Source organism: Manacus vitellinus, unplaced genomic scaffold (genome assembly GCF_001715985.3).
Source record: "Manacus vitellinus isolate BGI_N305 unplaced genomic scaffold, ASM171598v3 scaffold_22_pilon, whole genome shotgun sequence".
Classification (NCBI taxonomy): Eukaryota; Metazoa; Chordata; class Aves; order Passeriformes; family Pipridae; genus Manacus; species Manacus vitellinus.
In genome coordinates this window covers 586974-605395 of record NW_021939632.1, presented here as the reverse complement: position 1 = coordinate 605395, position 18422 = coordinate 586974, and the positions used below count along the sequence as shown (strand labels likewise).

The 18422-nt window shown below is 35.8% G+C and overlaps 1 protein-coding gene across 6 annotated transcripts in view; it reads left to right on the top strand.

The window, feature by feature from the left end:
- Positions 1-16572, top strand: part of SLC35F5 (solute carrier family 35 member F5) — a 29692-nt gene extending 13120 nt beyond the window's left edge. For all 6 annotated transcript variants that reach the window (XM_029959836.1, XM_029959837.1, XM_029959835.1 and 3 more), the window contains 9 exons: positions 609-690; positions 1439-1526; positions 2099-2163; positions 2518-2622; positions 3080-3239; positions 4731-4821; positions 7146-7300; positions 7753-7841; positions 8757-16572. In XM_029959836.1, coding sequence (XP_029815696.1) covers positions 609-690; positions 1439-1526; positions 2099-2163; positions 2518-2622; positions 3080-3239; positions 4731-4821; positions 7146-7300; positions 7753-7834 — 828 coding nt within the window. In that variant the 3' untranslated portion in view covers positions 7835-7841; positions 8757-16572. The remainder of the gene's footprint in view (positions 1-608; positions 691-1438; positions 1527-2098; positions 2164-2517; positions 2623-3079; positions 3240-4730; positions 4822-7145; positions 7301-7752; positions 7842-8756) is intronic.
- Positions 16573-18422: the final 1850 nt, after the last annotated feature.

The following is an 18422-nucleotide window of genomic DNA, read 5'->3' as shown; positions in this document are numbered from 1 at the left end:
GACTAGAGAGTGGTTACTTCCCTCAGAATATATCTGAGATCTTATTAATGAGATCTCAATCAATAAATGAGTAAACACTTGCCATTTTATTCCTTTATGAGAGAATTAACAAATATTTTTTAGGTATTGAATAGAAGTGATGCTTGCTTTTTACAGTAGAGATGTGTCCAGGGTTTTAAGTGCTCTAAAAATTTAAACTCATTAGGCTGACTAATGTTCCGTGCATTCCTGAAATTTCTTTGCAGCCCTTGCACAGTTATCATCTGGAAGCACTTCCAAAACAAGTTAAAAGTACCTTTAGTTACTACAGAATAGCTATTATAATGTCATTTTAATTATTTTTAGGTTCTGAAGTATGTTATTTCATTATTAAACATGTACTTTTATATGGTTGGTTTGGGCTAGTTCTAAGTGCACTGCTATCTTTTAATGTACTTTCCCCTTTAATAGAAGTTAGAAATCACTTTAAGGTAAAAATCATGTTCTGATTTTATTTTTGGATGACCAGTTGGGGGTTTTTTTGCTTTAAGTAGAATTTTATTGCGCTGAGCAACTTAAACTCTGTTGCTGCTACTCATATAAAACAATTATTTTTCCTTTTTCCCCAGTGGTTCTTGGCAAATTTCTCTTACCAAGAAGCTCTGTCAGATACCCAAGTTGCCATAGTTAATATCTTGTCATCAACCTCTGGTAAGATTTATTTACACCACCAGATATGCCTTCTAAGGCTGTTTATAACGTAAAAATCTGTTTGGCTACAATGGACTTGTGTAATGTTTTACCTGTGGTTTTGGCTTAAAGCCATTGAATATGTGCATTTAAGAAAGTCATTATATATTTGCAGAGGTTTAGGGTACCTTCATGTTCTCCTACTTTTTGAGTTCGTGTGTGTATTTCTGCAGTTATGTCTGTGTATTAAAAAGATATTTTGGGAATGTAATAGCTCTAAAGGAAAGGTGGTATAACTGTTTATCTTGCTAATGATTGTTTTTTAAAAAATGGGTTTAGAGGTAAAGAACTTAAACCACTTAAATATTATGCATATCATATGCTTTACAGGTTTTATGCAAGGCTCTAATACAAGCTTTAGAGTATTTAAACTATGTGACAGTACATATTTGGAGAATTAACTTTTTTTGTTTTATAAAGTCAGTTTTAGAAACAGAATTATACAATCTGTCACTGACTTTTCTGACTTATTGCAGTTTATTTTGTTAGTATGGCTGGCCTTTTTCAGAGCTGAGCATGTATTTGCTTATCTGAGGATTCACATCACAAGGTGTTAATTTTCATAACAGTTCTGACTAAAATGAAGGATGTTAAGAACACGTAGTTAAAACAAGTACATGAAATATAAAGAAGAAACTGTCTGTGCAGTTTTCTGAACAAACTGGTGGCAAAACATGATTTTATAAACTTCTCTTAATTTCTCTTGCAGGGCTTTTTACATTAATCTTAGCTGCAGTCTTTCCCAGTAACAGTGGAGATCGGTTTACCCTGTCCAAATTATTAGCTGTTATTTTAAGGTAAGATAATGGGATAGAACATTTGGTCAAAAATTGTCTGATACAGTGAGAGGACAACTGTACCTTACTATACTTGTGGTATCTGTGACCGTAAATTCTACACATCACTTTCTTAAAAATGCTCATTTCACAGATAAATTGAGCAAGTTGAATTAAATCTTTTTAAATACTTCATATCATGAACAGTTACCAAATCTCATTCTCCTGTAGGAAATTAAATTAACCAGGTTATTCTTGGAAATAAGTGAACTTATTTTCTTCTTGTTTAATTATTTTTTCTGTGTAAATGGGGAAAAAGGAAGTGGTTTGACATTCAGTGTTGTCAACCTGTTTCATTAAATGCCTGGTGTATTGTTCTGGGTGTTAAAAGTGGGGTTGGTTGGTTTGATTTTAGCTTAGGATCAGGCCTTAGCAATAGAGAACTCCTTTTGGCTTTCCAGAAGTGGGTTTTGATTAAATAAAAATGCCTAAAGATAGAACTGTATTTTTATGTTTTTCTTTCTTTTTTTTTCTCTATTTGTCAAAAAGTTCCTGGGTTTAAGAAACCTTTTGCATTTCTTTTCTTTTGCTAGCATTGGTGGTGTGGTACTTGTTAACCTTTCTGGATCTGAAAAATCTGCTGGAAAAGATACAATAGGTATTTACTTATGGTTTTTAATCCTGGAACATGCAGTGATGAGTACCATCTTCTGACAGTACCAAGTAGTCATATAGCAAGCTCCATATTTCTTACTCATGTAACCTTCTACAATCTGGCTTTTTAGTTTGAACTTCTGAAACTTGTCATTTATGATAATTTTCCACTCTATGTATATAGCTTAATTGGGAAAGTATTTACATTTTTGAGCTCTACATTTTTCCATGCTTTTCATATATTAAGGGATTCTGTAATAAGCAGTTTCTGAGTGATGGTTTTGTAATAACTGTGTGTTTAGGGGAGTTGATCCTACTGTGCTTAACATGCTTAGCATGTCTTTTTCCATCTTTCCAGGTTCCTTGTGGTCTCTTGTAGGAGCAATGCTATATGCTGTGTACATAGTAATGATAAAAAGGAAAGTAGATAGAGAAGATAAACTTGACATACCAATGTTCTTTGGTAAGACTAAAAATAACTCTATTCAACATTTTAATTCGGTGTGTAATTAAATTGTTTGCTCTCAGGCACTGAACTGTGTATCAGGGGCTTAGAAAAGCCAAGGAAGTAGAGAAAGCCTGTTATTCCTGTTAGGAGTACTTTAGGTACTGGTTGTGTGGATTGTTTCTTGTTTAAAACCTTAACAATGAGTGGTAACACTACCTGTGGGAATGCAGACAGCCCCTTTGACTTAATGAAATTCTAGAATTTTATTTTCAATTTAAAACCTGTAAATATCTGATGCAATTTTTGTTTGTGAATTTCAGGTAAAGTTTCTTATATTCATTTCATTTGAAAGATTTAAAATACTGCTTCATTGCTTGTTTTTTTTGTATGCATGTTGTCAGAGTTTAGATGAGATTTTGGTTATGTTGAAGGATATTCTTTGTGATTTACTTAAAACTGTTTTTATACTCAGGTTTTGTAGGGCTGTTCAATCTGTTGCTGCTGTGGCCAGGGTTCTTCCTGCTTCACTATACCGGGTTTGAAGCATTTGAGTTTCCCAACAAACTGATATGGATGTGCATTGTCATTAATGGCCTTATTGGAACAGTTCTGTCAGAGTTCCTCTGGCTGTGGTATGTACTACATACATTGAATATGGTTGACATAAATTATCTTACCTGTGTTCTCACATGTCGAAATGTCAGATTGTCTGGGTAGGTGGTTTTTCTTTGTTTTTAAAATTTTTTCTGTCCATATATGCAGCTTAAGTTAGAGGATGTCACCCATCATGTCACAGTGTCCTGTTAGAAAGCCACAGCTAATTTTAAAAAGCAGGTGATGTGGTCTTGTAGTATTTATTAAAATCCTGTGTGCATAGCTCATTTTAGAATTGACATTTTGTGACAAAAACACTTTGTGGTACAGAGTTGCTGTAGCAATAGGAGAGCATGAATTTCTGTTGTAACAGTTCTGTGACAATACTGCAACAAAAGATGTAGGTGGAGTTCCATGAAAACCTTTTTGTTTTGTTTGGGGGTGGGCGTGGGGGTTTGTGTCTCTTTTTGATTTTTTGGGTTTTTTTTCAGATTGAGTTTAAAGTTATTTAGGAAATCTAATCATGATAATTTTTGTTTATTGGCAAACTCTTACACCAGTCCTAATTATATATGCATTGTTCCTTTGAATTAAACTTGTTTATTGATGGAATATTTTTGTGATGTTAATGCCATCCTGTAAGATTACACTGCAGCTCAGTATCTGGTAAAAAGGTTAAGTGCAATATTTTAATATAGGTGAAATAACAAACAAACAAAATTTCCCAAAACCCCAAACATTGGCTCTGGTCCCAAAATCAAGTATTAGGATGGGGTTAAGTACATGGGTGTGCACAGTCTTCTTTTTGTGCAATTACTCAGAATGATAATCCAGTCAATCAAAGCATTAGCTTTATTTCCAGTTCCTTTTCCCTAGAGTTTTGGACTGGGACTAATTTCAGGGCTTGTGCTGACATCCTCCTTTTATCTGTCCAGTGTGCCACTAGTATGGTCCTCTTCACTTTCTTTGGAAGTAAATAATGCCATTTAACCTACTGCCACATACTGCCAACTATATAATGAAGGGATAGATATGACTCTTAATTTTAAGGGGTTTTTTAACCTGATGATAAGTTTTTATAGGTTTCCGTGCCATTTATTCATTTACAGTTTTCTGGTGGACGGGCTGGTTCTAATTCAGAAGCAGACAGTGCAGAGATACAGGAGTATTCTCTTGTGCTATAGAGAACCATGGTATAGAACCAAAATGCAGATTTTTCTAGATGAAGTTAAAGAATGTGAAGTAGGGAATTTTCCATCATCTCAAAAGGTTTATATGGGAATTAAACCTCACCCCAGAAGACATCAATTGTCTAGTTAGGAATTGTAAGCAGTTTCACAGATGGAGTGTGGGCGTGTGAGCTTTAATTTTTGATTATTAAAACAAACAATGACTGTTAAGCTTGATCAAATGCCTTCCTCATTTGATGTGTTACTTTGTCTTTTAACTTTTAAATAAGACCTTTGTATTATAATTATTATTTATTATCATTATTATTTTATAACTGTTATTATTTCATTGTCTTTCAGGGGCTGCTTTCTTACCTCATCTCTGATCGGCACACTTGCTCTAAGCCTTACAATACCTCTGTCCATCATAGCTGACATGTGCATGCAGAAGGTAATGTAATTCTACATTTTGAGCATTATTTCTTCAAATTAAATGGCAGTATTATCTTTATTGATGTATACAACGAGCAGTATTTTACTTCTGTCACCTGTTAATACTTGTTGAACTGCATTGGGATTGATGCTCTCTTGATATTGACAGTTACAGTAATTTTGCACTTTAAAGTGTGCTCTTGCACAAAATTGATTAAAGTGCAGCTTGTATGAAAAGTACCCAAAGTCATCAGCAGTACCTGGCCAGATACATTACCTTGAACAGGCACTTTTCAGAATTAAAGAACATCTGCAAATACAGCACACCTTAAATTCATACCTTTACAATTACAGAATTGTATGGACTGCTTATCTTGAAAGTACTCAATTAGTGACAAACCCAAAAACCTGCAGGTTTACCACAAAGGAATAAAGCAGCTACAAGAAGTTCTTTACTGAGATGATAAATCTCTATGTGAATTGGGGAGCAGTTTGGTCAGGTAACAGTTTAGCTAAAAATGATATCAATAAAAATGGGCAAAACTGACCAAATGCAGAACTAACTATACAATACTGCTGAAATTTTGAGTAGACTGGTGGCCTTGCTCTGCCAGCTGCTGCTTGGTTACACTGCTTTGATACTCATGACTCTTGTAGCAAATGCAATTGCTGTTTATTTTTAAGGTCTGTGCAAATATAAGTGTGAAAGTATGAGAAGAGAAAATTGCTGCCTGTGCCTGGAACATGGCTTAACTTGAGCATTCTCTGAGTAGGGTCTTCCCCAGAGCAAGTGGAGTTTGTGCATTGTCTGTGGTGGTTCAATTTGTGACTTGATTTCAGTCATCACATTTGAGGTTTTCCTTTTGAGACTTGTACTTGTTTGCATGGTACAAGAAATTAGTCAAGTAGACTTTGAGGTTTTTTTGTAGAAGTGCATTTGTGCAAGTGTGTCTCTGTTATACGAACATCTAAATATCCCAAGCCAAGCCCTACGCTTGCTGAAGTCTCAGGTGTCCAAATTGGGCTCATAGAAATTTAAGCTTCGAGCTGCTCCCTTAGTGCCTCTGGCCAGCCTTGTCTTTACTTAAAAGGAACCTACACAAGAACGACACTGTCATGACTAATAATGTAAAGATTGAAATAGTAATATATGCAGTCTTCGTATGACTGTCAAATGGCACGGTAGTTATACAGTGTGCATAATTGCTGACTTTCTGGATGTTATTCTGTAATAATCTAGCATAAATCTGAATCTTAAGAAATTACAACCAAGTTTTTGATGACTAATTAAATATTCCTTTTGGTAATTTACGTGTTTCTGAATTTCTGTTAGAAATCACTAAGAAAACACAAGGCTTAACAATTGCAGTTTATTAGAATTTTGAGGGTGACCATCAATGTTGGGTGCCAGATTTTCTCCAAATTCTTCAATTTTGGATATTTTCTCCACACGAGGGTGCTGTGCCCACAGTTTATGGCTCTTTCATCCTGAAAGGCAGGTCCCAGGCCGATTGTGCTCTTCATTTGGAATTGTAGAACCATGCAATGGTTTGGGTTGGAAGGGATCTGAAAGATCATCTAGTTCCAACCCCTGCCATGGGCAGGGACACCTTCCACTAGACCAGGTTGCTCAGAGCCCAGTCCAACTTTGTCTTGGACACTTCTAGGAATGGGGCAGCCACAACTTCTCTGGGCAACCTGTGCCAGGGCCTCACCATGCTGTAACCTCCTATAATTTTAAGTTTTAAACAGTATCAGAAGGCTGCTACTGAGTGTAGTAATAGCTGGATAAAAGTAGCAGTGTAGATACAAGTAGAATTTAGTTTAAATTGGGCAAATAATGTGCCCTGCCTTTTTTTTTTAATTAAAAAGAAAATTACTGTAAATTTCAAGTAGCAGAGTCTTTTTATGTGCATTTATATGCACTGACCAGTTACTGGTCAGTGACAGTATATTCATAGTGAATAGACAGGTGCACAAATCTTTCAGGTGAGATCTCTTATTCAGGATTTCTGAAGTGTCTAGTTTCTCCTTGGTACCAGAGAAACAGCTAAAAACCTAAAAATGAGACTCCTTGGAAATAGGAGTCTTCATTCACCTCACAATGCAAACAACATGTTCCATTGTAAAGAACGGATCAGTGGAAAAAGATATTAGCAGCAACAGTGGCTATAGAAATTGTACCAAATAACTCACCCAGTGTAAAATAATTCAAACTGCATCTCAAACTTACAATAATAATCTCAAACTTGCAATAATAATTATCCTAAATATGCAGCATTTTTTTTTTTTTTTTTTTTTTTTTAAACTGTTGAGTGAACGATGTTTGTGTTTTAATTCCAGGTGCAGTTTTCCTGGTTATTTTTTGCAGGGGCAGTACCTGTATTTTTTTCTTTTTTCATTGCAACTCTCTTATGTCACTATAACAACTGGGATCCAGTAATGGTGGGAATCAGAAGAGTTTTTGCCTTTATCTGTAGAAAACATCGAATTCAGAGGTAGGACATTCACAAAGTATTATCCTATCTCTTCTCCAGCCTTTCCGTTAACCTATATTTTTTATAAGCTGCAGTACTCATACTCTATTTATTTTCAGCTGATTTTATATTCAGTAGTACTGATTTCTTAATAGTAGTAGTTACCAATCCATTTATTAACCTCTGCAATGCTCAGAAAATGGAAAGATGTGAAGTCTTTTTACCTTTTAAAAGAAATTTCCTAGTGGCTATCAGAGTTTTTCCTCTTAATGCCTTTATGTTAATTGCTATACCCAGAACATGCAGTGAAAATTGTGCAAACTTAAGTGTATTTGATGAACTTAAGGGGTCTTTGCATGTTTTTAATGGCTGCAGTTCAAACAACTAGTGTATTTAGTTAATTACTTTCGCTTCCTAACAACCAACTTAATATTACTGTGTTACTTTAAATAAATAAATTTGTTTCTTTTAAGAATGCCAGAAGAAAGTGAGCAGTGTGAAAGCCTCATTCCTATGCATAGTGTTTCACAAGATGGAGAGAGTTGCTGTTCATAGACAAAAGGTATGCTTAAAAACCTCAAACAATACACAGAAAGGTGAGGATTGGTTTCCATGGTGGCATTTGTGTTATGCAAGGACACATTTTTAAAAAGCATACAGTTAGTCTTGTCCTGTATTGATGGACACAGTTTTGAAGTGTGTCGTCAAAATTATTATTCATTGCCAAGCATTATTCTCACATTGATACAGTTTTTGGTTAATGGTTTTGAAATGTGAAGTAGTTTTTAATTAAAATGTTCGTATAAAATTGGACATGAGTCAACAAACCAGAAGAAGCACACAACTTCTTGACATGGATTATGTGTGTGGAAGAGAGCTGAAGTAATTATTTCACTCCTTAATGCTGTTGGGGTCTCCGTTTGGGTTACTGCAATTCACGAAAAACACCAACCATTTAAGGAAGCTCAGAGAACATCACCAGACTTTATCATTATGGGTCCAGAAAATGGAAGGGAGCCCTTGTGTTTGTAGTTGACAAGAATTAAGTTGTTAAATTCCATTAAATATTAGGGCAAATATTTCTCACGATAACCATAGGGAAACTAAACTAGAAAAGCTAAAGAGTTTGCAAAATATCCCTCTCTAAGAGGGGGTTACACAAACATCTAAAAGGAACATTACATGGTCAGTACAGACATAGTTTAGGACTCTCCTAGCCTTGTGCTAAAACCAGGGCTTTAGTTTTCAAATAATGCATGCAGAATTACATGAGAAGTATATTTTTATTTTCTAACATTGCTTAAATCGAATAAAGAAATTGAAAACATTCTAACCAAAACAGTAATTGTGATGTCTTAAGCTTAAGACAGGGAGTTATTTCTTTTATTAGTAAGATGGAAACAAATATACATGGTGATTCTTTTTTTGAAATCCTGACTTATGTACTCTGATATTTTTTTCTTTTTCTTCTTCTTAGTTTAAAAATGGAATGATGCCCAGCGAAGAGACAATCTTCTGGAAAAGTCCCTAAGGAGTCATGTTTCAGTGCCTATTCTGAATTTGTAGTAAAAATAAGAAGTTTCAGTTCTTTTGAAACTCTAAACTTTTCCTCTTTCTTGCTTTCATCTGATTTTATAAATGAACAAAGTTACTCTATGCCTATCACCATAGGGAGTCTTAGTCCATCTGAGCAACCAACCTGCCTTATAACACTTGAGCTGGTGACATTACTTGACAAAATCAAGAAAGCAAATGCTGTTAAGTGATTTCTTTCTTTTTTTAACTCATGATTTTGTTAAATGCTGGACAATATTGTTTTTAAAAGATACTTTCAAGTGAGTTATGTAAATAAGTTTGCAGGTCATCAAATCTTACAGGCTTTCAGAGGAAAAGCTTAATAGATACATTACCTGTAGTAGGTACAAATTAAATTTTTTTATGTTGTATAAACTATTTGCATATTAATAGAGGAAAACAGAATAAATAATTTATTAAGTGCATTCTTATGATTATTGAGGCAGGATCTTTGTTCGGTCCTGGAACACTACAGACGTGTTGTCTTAGGCCATTTTGAGAAGCCTTGTAATGGCAGTGGGTGCCGATGTTTAAAAATCTTGCTGCCCAACAATCTGGAATGCTTGAAATTTCAGTGAATGGGGAAATATTTCTATTTACAATACGTTTGGGTGTCCATTCTCAAAATCAATGTTTGTTTTAAGCAGACTGATTCTGTAACCCGTTCTTACTCCCAGTTATCTCACAGACATGTGAAAATTTTCATGTATGTAGCTGCCAAGTTGCAAAAGAGGTCAAATTAATTGAGGAAAGTTTTCAGTCAGTGAGTTGGCTGCTGAGCAATCTAAAAGGTAAAGGTGTTTGCATTGATTTTTCTTTTCCCCTAGTTGTATTAATAAATTTATTCTGAAAATGGTAATTTTCCTTATAACCTATATCTTCCTTCCACTGCAGTGTTTCCATCCTCTTTAATTCTGAGAAGCTATTATAATTATATTCAGGAATATTTGAAATTAATCAGTGCCATTTTCCAACTTCTGGCCTATAAGACAGATCAAAGTTAATTTTGGCTTTTGATGGATTTTATTTTTATATAATGAATGTCGGATGGATTTTTAGCCAGCAGTATTCTCTTCCACATAACAAGGTAGGGTAATGTGGGGTATTTCTGCTGTCCTTCCACACAAATACAGAAGGATGATGTAGCAGAAATGCCTTTTCATGTTTTGGCACTCAGTAATGATCATTCCAAAAGAAATTTTGGTCTTTTGGTGATAAAACTACTATATGAGAGAGAATGCAGGAAAGCAATATGCTTAGCTGTACATTTATAGAAGAATTCTAACCAGCAGCTAGAATTTAATAGAGAAAGAAGAAAAAATGGACCTGGGTACTATTCTGTTCAAATATTTCACCTTTATCATTTTTTTCCTTCCCATTTTTAATACTGGGTTGCACTAAAGGTTTTGGTGATCTTTCTCTTTAAGATGAGAGACACTAAAATAGGAATTAAAAAAACCTCCAAACCAACCAAAACAAAATCACAAACCCAAAACAGACAAAATGTTTATTCAATTTTTGTAGACATTTTGAAAAATTCCACATTTAAATTTCCAAACTCCACAAATAGAGGGGTTGAAAATACAGTATGTTGAAGTAATTTTACTTTGGCAGTATTTTCAGGGATTTTTTGATAAGTGGAGTTTCCTTAGGTTTTTTGATTTTTTTGTTTGCTTGTTTTTGGGGTTTTTTTAAATTATGACAAGTTACAGGATGTTAGCTTCAACTTTTTTCCTAGAAGTAATGTTAATGCCTACTCACAATAAAAAGATGTCTGTTTTCAATTAATGAAATGTTTCAATAAGATCCTGACAAATATGTAATACCAGGCATTAACTCAAAATTTGGATCAATTGGCACGTGTGGAATCAGTGAACTAAGCCTGGGAAAACTGAGTTTGCTTTCAGATGGGCAATGACAGTATTTTTAGCAAAATTTTCTATTACTGTTCTTTGAAATTTGCCATACCAATAGAATTGGAGCTGCAATGTAAAATGGGCAGTTGCTGTTCATATTTACCCTTATGTTCATGGTTTAAAGTGAAAGATCATCATAATCCCCCACATATATGACTGCTGTTAACTTGCATTATTCATGATTTTGAGAGGTTAAAAAAATAAGTACTAAGAGAATATTATTCTGTCTCTGACCCCAGGAATGTTGAAGAGCGTTCAGTAAACTCAGTCAGGGCCTTCCCACTGTTCTTGTTTTTAACAAAAATGTGCTAATTTTTTTTATAAGATACAAGATATTTTTATCTCATGGCACTAAGTAGCTTAAGCAGTGTTTTTGCATTACATTACAGTTCTTTAAAGAGTAAGAACAAAGCAAACTGTCCTTCCTGAAAGGATTTTTAAACAGTGGTGCCCCTGTAGTTACAAGAAACGTGTTACGGTTTTGATTATGGAAGCTATGACATATAACATTGTTCCTGCATTTAATAGAATGTGATGATGTTTTTTCTATAAAATCTTGTGATTTTTAGTACAATAATATTTTATAAATATACTGTCTAATTTGAAATGTAAATTGCTTGACTCTCTAATGGGTGCTTGGTAAATGCACAAGAGATTTAGCTTTGATTCTCAGGTACCTCTGACGAAATGGAGACGTGCTGGGTTTTTCTTCCTCATCACACAACTGGAATGTGAAGGAGCTCTCTCATCAATGCTTTACCTCTCTGTGCTGGTGTAAATTGTCATTGCTCTTACTGTTTCAATTTGGGAATGTCTTTATCCTGACATATTTCTTGTAGGAACCACATACACTTTAAAAAAACAACGATTTTTTCTATGTCTAGCATTTCTTTGATTACCATTAGCAACAGCAATTTCCCATATCTGCAAGATGGAAAATGAATACCATGTGTTGCTCTGTCAAACAGTTTAACTAATTCCTGTAATCATTTGAAATAACCAACAGTTTTTCTGTGTGTACAGTTAAGGTTTTGGAGCTGTTTGGTTTTTATATATGAAGGAAATGCTAATAATTTGCCAAATGCTACAGAGCATGCCTTTGGTTTTAGGGTTTTGGTGAGTCTATTTGATACACAGTGTGCTGCAGTTCAGGACAAAGGAGAAAAAGAATTTCAGTTTCTCTGGCCACTTTGTGTTAGGTTTCAGTCATGCTGAAAATGTGTTCCCTACAAGCTGTAGATGTAATGTTAATTCACCAGTGGACTGAGAGAGATGCCACATTGGTACTTAGCAATTACTTGCAAAGTCTGGGGCACATGAATGCTGCTGGAGGCACCAAGGGCCTGATGTTCCTGTTTTCCAGTGTTCACTGCATCCTGCTTGTTGGCTTTTGGCCTATGGAAGTCCCTGTATGAGGGCAGGGGCTGTACTGTGTCACTGGCCCTGCTTGCCATGGAGTTGGGCTGGAGTGGACTGCACACAAACTCAGAAGCAGGGTGGCTGAGGCACTCCTGGGTATCTCAGTGAGGTGTGGCGGATGCTGAAGTATTTTGTGGAAATAAGATGTTAATCAGGGGTGTTGTTTGAACCATGGGGCTGCAGCTGATACTTGACCCAGTGTGCTGGTCTGTGTGTGTCAAACCTCCTTGGAACATACTGACAAAAATAGGGGATACTGCAAATCACTTTCCTTGGTGTGTGCTGCTGTAATTGTCATTCCTTTCGCAATGCTCCTCGTGCCTAGATACTGCTATTCACAGCTATGATGGCTTTAAATAAGGTGGCAAAACGATTTCTTTGTAATTCTTGTTTCCATTTCTCTTGGTGTTGAATGTTATCGTTCCTATTCTCTCTTGAAAGATCTTACTATCTTAGGGAAATTAAGTTACTGAGCTACACTAAGCTATCAGAGGAGGGAGAAAACCAGTTCAATTTTGTTCATAGAGTGAATTTATGGGGACACGTTCAAATTTCATATGCAAACAGGCCTCGATAAGGCAGAGTGTTTGTAAATTAAGAAGTGGCATGCTCAAAAAATCAAGAAACAAACTAATGCTAATATCATAATGTTGAGTTATATGGCTAACTATAGGATGGTGCTTCTAATCAGCTTTCTTATCTGGAACAAGTTTTGAGTTAGTTACCATTTCTGTTATGGCTGTCATGTGTAGTGCCTGCAATTTAGTAGTTATGACTCCAGTAGCATTTCTGTGTTCACTCAAAAACAGTTGTTATGCATTATTTCCCCTATCTAATCCATGATTTCATTAATGCTGTAATTTGTTTTACATGATTATTGCAGGGCATGATTTCTCAGGGAAATATGGATGATACCATACGTTGTGAGAGCCGATAACTAATTCCTGCTTTTAAAATTGCTACAAACATTTCCGAGTTTCACTCAAAGCATTTCACATTGTGTAGCTTTCATGTTGAACTTCCTTTAGACTTATCAGGTAAATCATGATGAGAATGTTAAGAACATTTAAAGGTGTCAATAAAATACACTCTGCCCAACATTTGTTACTGTTTGTAGAAACATCCGTTCTAATCCGATGTTGCAACATGTGTGGTTTTACTTTGTTGTCCTCTGCGCCGTACAAATGAATAGTTACTCTGCTGATATTGAAGATGCACTTCTGGCATGACAGTGACATTAACTTTCAGGGTTAGGCAATACCATAATAATAATAATCTGATTATGGAGTAGATCACCGGTATAAATCTCTAATATAAATATATTCATTTATATCATCAAATTTTTACTAAGTCTGTTCACTTTGGGGATTTTTTTGTTTGTTTTTCCAGTAAAGATACTTTGTCTAGACTGGGATTTGATCCAAAGCCCAAGAGAGTCATAGACAGCATTAATAAAGTAAAACTTTATTGAAAAGGAACTCTGCAGTCAGGCTGACCTTTATGCCTTTGCAGTATTTCTATCTGCAGCGTATATTTGGAGTGGTTTGCTTTAAGACCTCAGTAATATAAATGGAGGGATTTTAGTGCTGGTAAAAATGGTAAACACACTACTGTAACTGGTCACAAAAGATATGTTCTGTATAGCCAGCAAGCAGCCTAATTATTTAGAAGGTGAATTTGTCTTACTACATGACTTTTGTTTAAAATCATCAGTATGAGAAATGTTAACCTCTACACTTTGTTGTATACTTGTAGGAGAATTTTTTTGTCCATAGTGAGAACGTGTGATCATAGTCATCAGCCTTGAGCATCACCTTCTTTCTCTTGATGATTTCTGCTTTGACATTTCCATTTACATGCCCTGTTGCATTCATTGCAGAGTGAATTTCCTCTCTAGGTAAAGCCAGTGTAATTACATTTTGACTATCCTAGTTCTCCGTGGTGTTAAAAATCTAACATAAAACATAAATCTGACACATAAATGTGACTACTCAGATATCTGTGTTCTCACTCTCCTCTGAGGTGAAGTGTTGCATCATTACATCTGGTATTAGGAGGTAACCAGAACTTTTCTGGATATGCCTGCCATGATGTGAAACACATCCAGAATTTCATCTGGCTTTCGCTTCCTACTTCTAAAAAGCATAAAAGGCTTTTCTCTGAGGATTTTTGTAGAAAGCAGCTGTTTAGTTCTACAAGTGCAGAGTCCTTTAGGTGCATCTCTGTTTCTAAAGTTGCATCTAATGTTCCTTTTCTTTTGTTAATGAACTTCTGTTTTTTCAGGGAGGGTGCACAAATTTTCTTTATATCCCACAGAAGAAATATAACCGGCTACTGGAATCGCCTCAGAAATAATAGTTCAGGGCTGCTCTGCACATATGTTCCTGATTTTTTTTCCACAATTTTTTTTATAAAACCCCAAACAAAACTTCACACTTATGAAGCTGGGGGAATTAGCCATTTAGCATAAAACTGATTTTATAATATGCAAATGACTGTCTTTTCATTGATGATATCCTTCGATATATTACAGCCCACAAATCTTCCTTGTCTGTGTAATAGGAGGTGATGCTTTTCTTCTACCTAAATCTGACCTTTTGCATACTGATTTAGTTAGTTCCTCTACAAGAATGAGTAATTTCTCAAATATTTTAGAATCTTCTTTTTCTTCTAGGTAGGGAAACAGGGGGGGCTTTCTAGCCAAACTGTGTCACTTTCCTGTTGGGTAAGGAAAAAAAAACCACGAAAATTAAAACAAGAACCTTAATTGAAAATTAGGGAATCTTAGTAGGAAGCATATGGAATCAGCTGTAATATCATTGAGGTAATTTCCTGCATAGCCCAATTCCATATAGGAAGTGCTTAGGCAATGGTTTATTGGATTGATCTCTGGTTGATCTTGACCTAATATAAAAAGTGGATATTTTGAATAATCATTTCATATTGAAGCTAAATGCTTAAATTAAGCCCTGTGATTATAACAAAAAAAACAAAAACAAAAAAATGGAGACAAATTATATTTGGAGACTTAGGAGTTTCTTTTTTTTTTTCTTTTTCTTGAAGTACATCCAAGCAGTTACAAAGGAATGCTTTGCTAATTGAAAGTCATGAGGCTGTTTACACAAAGCTATATGGAAAGCATAGCCAGTTGTTGGAGTTGACATTTCTGAATGGGATTAGAAAAACATAATAAGTATGAGGTACAACCTCAGCATTGTACAGCTGAAGGGGTAATGATTTAGAATCTATGTGAGGTCTCTTTGGAGTAGATATTAGTAAAGCAAAATTGTTTGTGAACCTTGATTTATGAAAATCCTGAAACTTACTGCGTTAAAAGATGCACAAAACCAGTAGCAGTTTTAATGTTTGTTTTGGCATTACATTTTGTACCAAGTTTCAGGGCATTCTCAATAACACTTTTAAAGCAGATGCTGCTTCAACTGAAGAAAACTTTTGTTTGCCTGAAGTCTGTACAGTTTCTTGATAATTCAGATGTTCAGAGAGCACAGAAAGTTCCAGTATATATCCTCTATGAAACGTCTTTATGCATCATCTTTTAACCATTTTCCTTAGCGAGACCAGAACGTGAATTACTGATGTATTGCATTTGCACTTAAAAACCTGAGTCAGAGTATGTTAAAAACCTTGATCTATTTTTGATAACAAAAGAAATGTAGCATTTTAATCTGATTTCCATTTAATGGTAAGGATATTCATGCAGAGAAAAACATATAATGGAGGTTTGATGCAGTGATTTTTTAAGCCAAGAAAACAGCAGGATGGCAGTGGTAAATCTGAAATAAAGATGCATGTCTGCTCAGAAACTCTGGTTTCCTTCTGCCCTCTTTATACCAAATTGGTGTCTCCATTATTCCAGGATAGTACAGGTGAAGCAAGGACCAGAACTTTACCCTTTGTTCTTTAAAAGTGAACACTGGCTTTTGCCTGGAATGTCTTTGTCCTGTCACTTCATTTTCTGAGGGGAAGTCAGTTAAATGAGAAATATAGAATAAGTATTTTTAATTAAAATCAGATTTAAGCTATTCATTATTTTGAAATCCTCTATATTAATAGAGATCTAGTGAATGGAAATTAAAGTCCTATATTGCAAATACTGAACAGTGCTTATATATTTTTAACAAGACCAATATATATATGAGTATTTAAAACGTGTGAAGGTAAAAATTGGACAATTTTTCTTGTGTTTATAGGTTGAAATTGAAATTCTTAATACCCAGTACCAAAACCCTATAAAAGGGCTAATGAAAAGAAAATGTAATGTATTCTGATTAACAGCCTGTGTAATACAATCAGTGTGTGTGATGTTTTTGTTCTGTATTATATTTATTATATGTAAGTAAACAATAAAGATTATAAATCTTATTTTCTTAACAGGAATTGGTATTTGGTTGGGGTTAATACTGAATGTGTTTTATATAATCAGTTAAGAAAAAATGAATGGTCTCTAAGGGTGGGCTTAAAAGTGAGTTTGGAGATGTCTCGTTTTACCTGAAGTCAGCCAGGATGCCAGAGGTTATAGTCTGGTCTCATACCGGCCTGTGTGCTGGCTTTGACTGGGGTAGGGTTAGTTTTCTTCCCAGTGGCTGGTGTCGGCTGTGTTTTGTGTCTGTGCTGAACACAGTGATGACAGATGTTTTTGTGGCTGAGCAGGGCTTGCACAGAGCCAAGGCCTTTTCTGCTTCTTGTGCTGCCACAGTGGTGAGGGGGCGGGGGGTGTACGGGAGTCTGGGAGGAGACACAGCTGGGACAGGTGACTCCGACTGACCACGGGGATATTCCAGACCACATGACATCGTGTTCAAAGTGGGGGGAAGAAGGAGGAAGAGAGGAATGTTAGAAGCAATGACATTTGTCTTCCCAAGTAACCGTCGTGTGTGATAGGGCCCTGCTCTCCTGGAGATGGCTGAACCTGCCCATGGGAAGCAGTGAATTCCTTCCTTGTTTTGCTTTACTTGCACGCACAGCTTTTGCTTTCCCTATTAAATTTGTCTTTATCTCAACCCACGAGTTTTCTTGCTTTTACCCTTCCAGTTCTCTCCCAGACCCTGCTGGTGGGGGGTGAGCGAGTGGCTTCGTGGGATTTGGTTGCTGGCTGGGGTTAAACCACGGCAGTCTGGTAATTTAAGTAGTAAAACAGCAATTTTTTAATCCATTTAGCGTTTGCAGGTGATTTTTGTTTGCGAATACCTGAGTTATAACTCAGTGTGACCAGCAGGAGGAGCTACTGCAGTGCCCATCCCGCTATCCCGTCGCTCAGCTCCCGTGTGAGAAGTTATTACATAAGCGGTAAAAAGACGATTAATTTACCTGTTTATCATTCTTGATTCCTGGAGTTAACCAGGGCTAGATATTGACCTTTCTTCATGCAGCTGAACTTTCAGTGTCTTTAATAATTAAAATCTCGGGGATCATAGGCATTTATGTAAATACTGAATAGAAAAAAATCTTCTACCACAGGCTTTTCTGAGTTTTCTTGACTTTCACCTACCGCTGAATTCTTTTTACTGATACCATCAATATTACTACACAGCTATAGAAAAAAGCAGCTTTTTACACTAAAACAAGGGGATACTTTCTTGGCCATACCTAAAATATGCAAAAATGCAATAGGATGTTACCAAGTTAAGTTTTAGATAGTTTCTTAAAAAAATGTCAAGTATATGCATAAAGACATCATGCCAAATATAAATCACAATATGGAGAGGCAAGAGCATGCATGAAACAAAGGGAGTTTAGCTAAGAACTTGGAATGGTGTAATGCAGGAGGGATTCCTGTCTGAACCAACTTCAGCTGCACAAATCCACTGGGAAGAGCCATGGCTTTACTTGCCCCTGCTCTGTCCTGTCTAAAATGAAAGCTTGTAATGAGCAAGGGTGATGTAATCAAAAGTTATTTCATAGAAGCAGCTCATAGAGTGTCTGCCCTCTCTTTTGAGTGTTCTGGCCTTGAAACATAAAAACTTTAAAAGTATCACTTTCTTAGGCTGTGTCAGTACGTGATGAGTTGTGCTGTGCATGAATGGCCAGGGCAGGTGGTCACAGAATCACAGGAGCAGGTTTTGCAGTGGAAGTTTGTAAAGATGTGTGGAGGCCTATAAGGAGATTGGGGAGTTGGCAATGATGTGCTATGGCTCACTAGCCCCGAGGGTGGGGGAGCTCTTTTGTAAATGACTGAGGTAAGAAGCTGTTTTGTGCTTTGTTCTTTTGGCTTG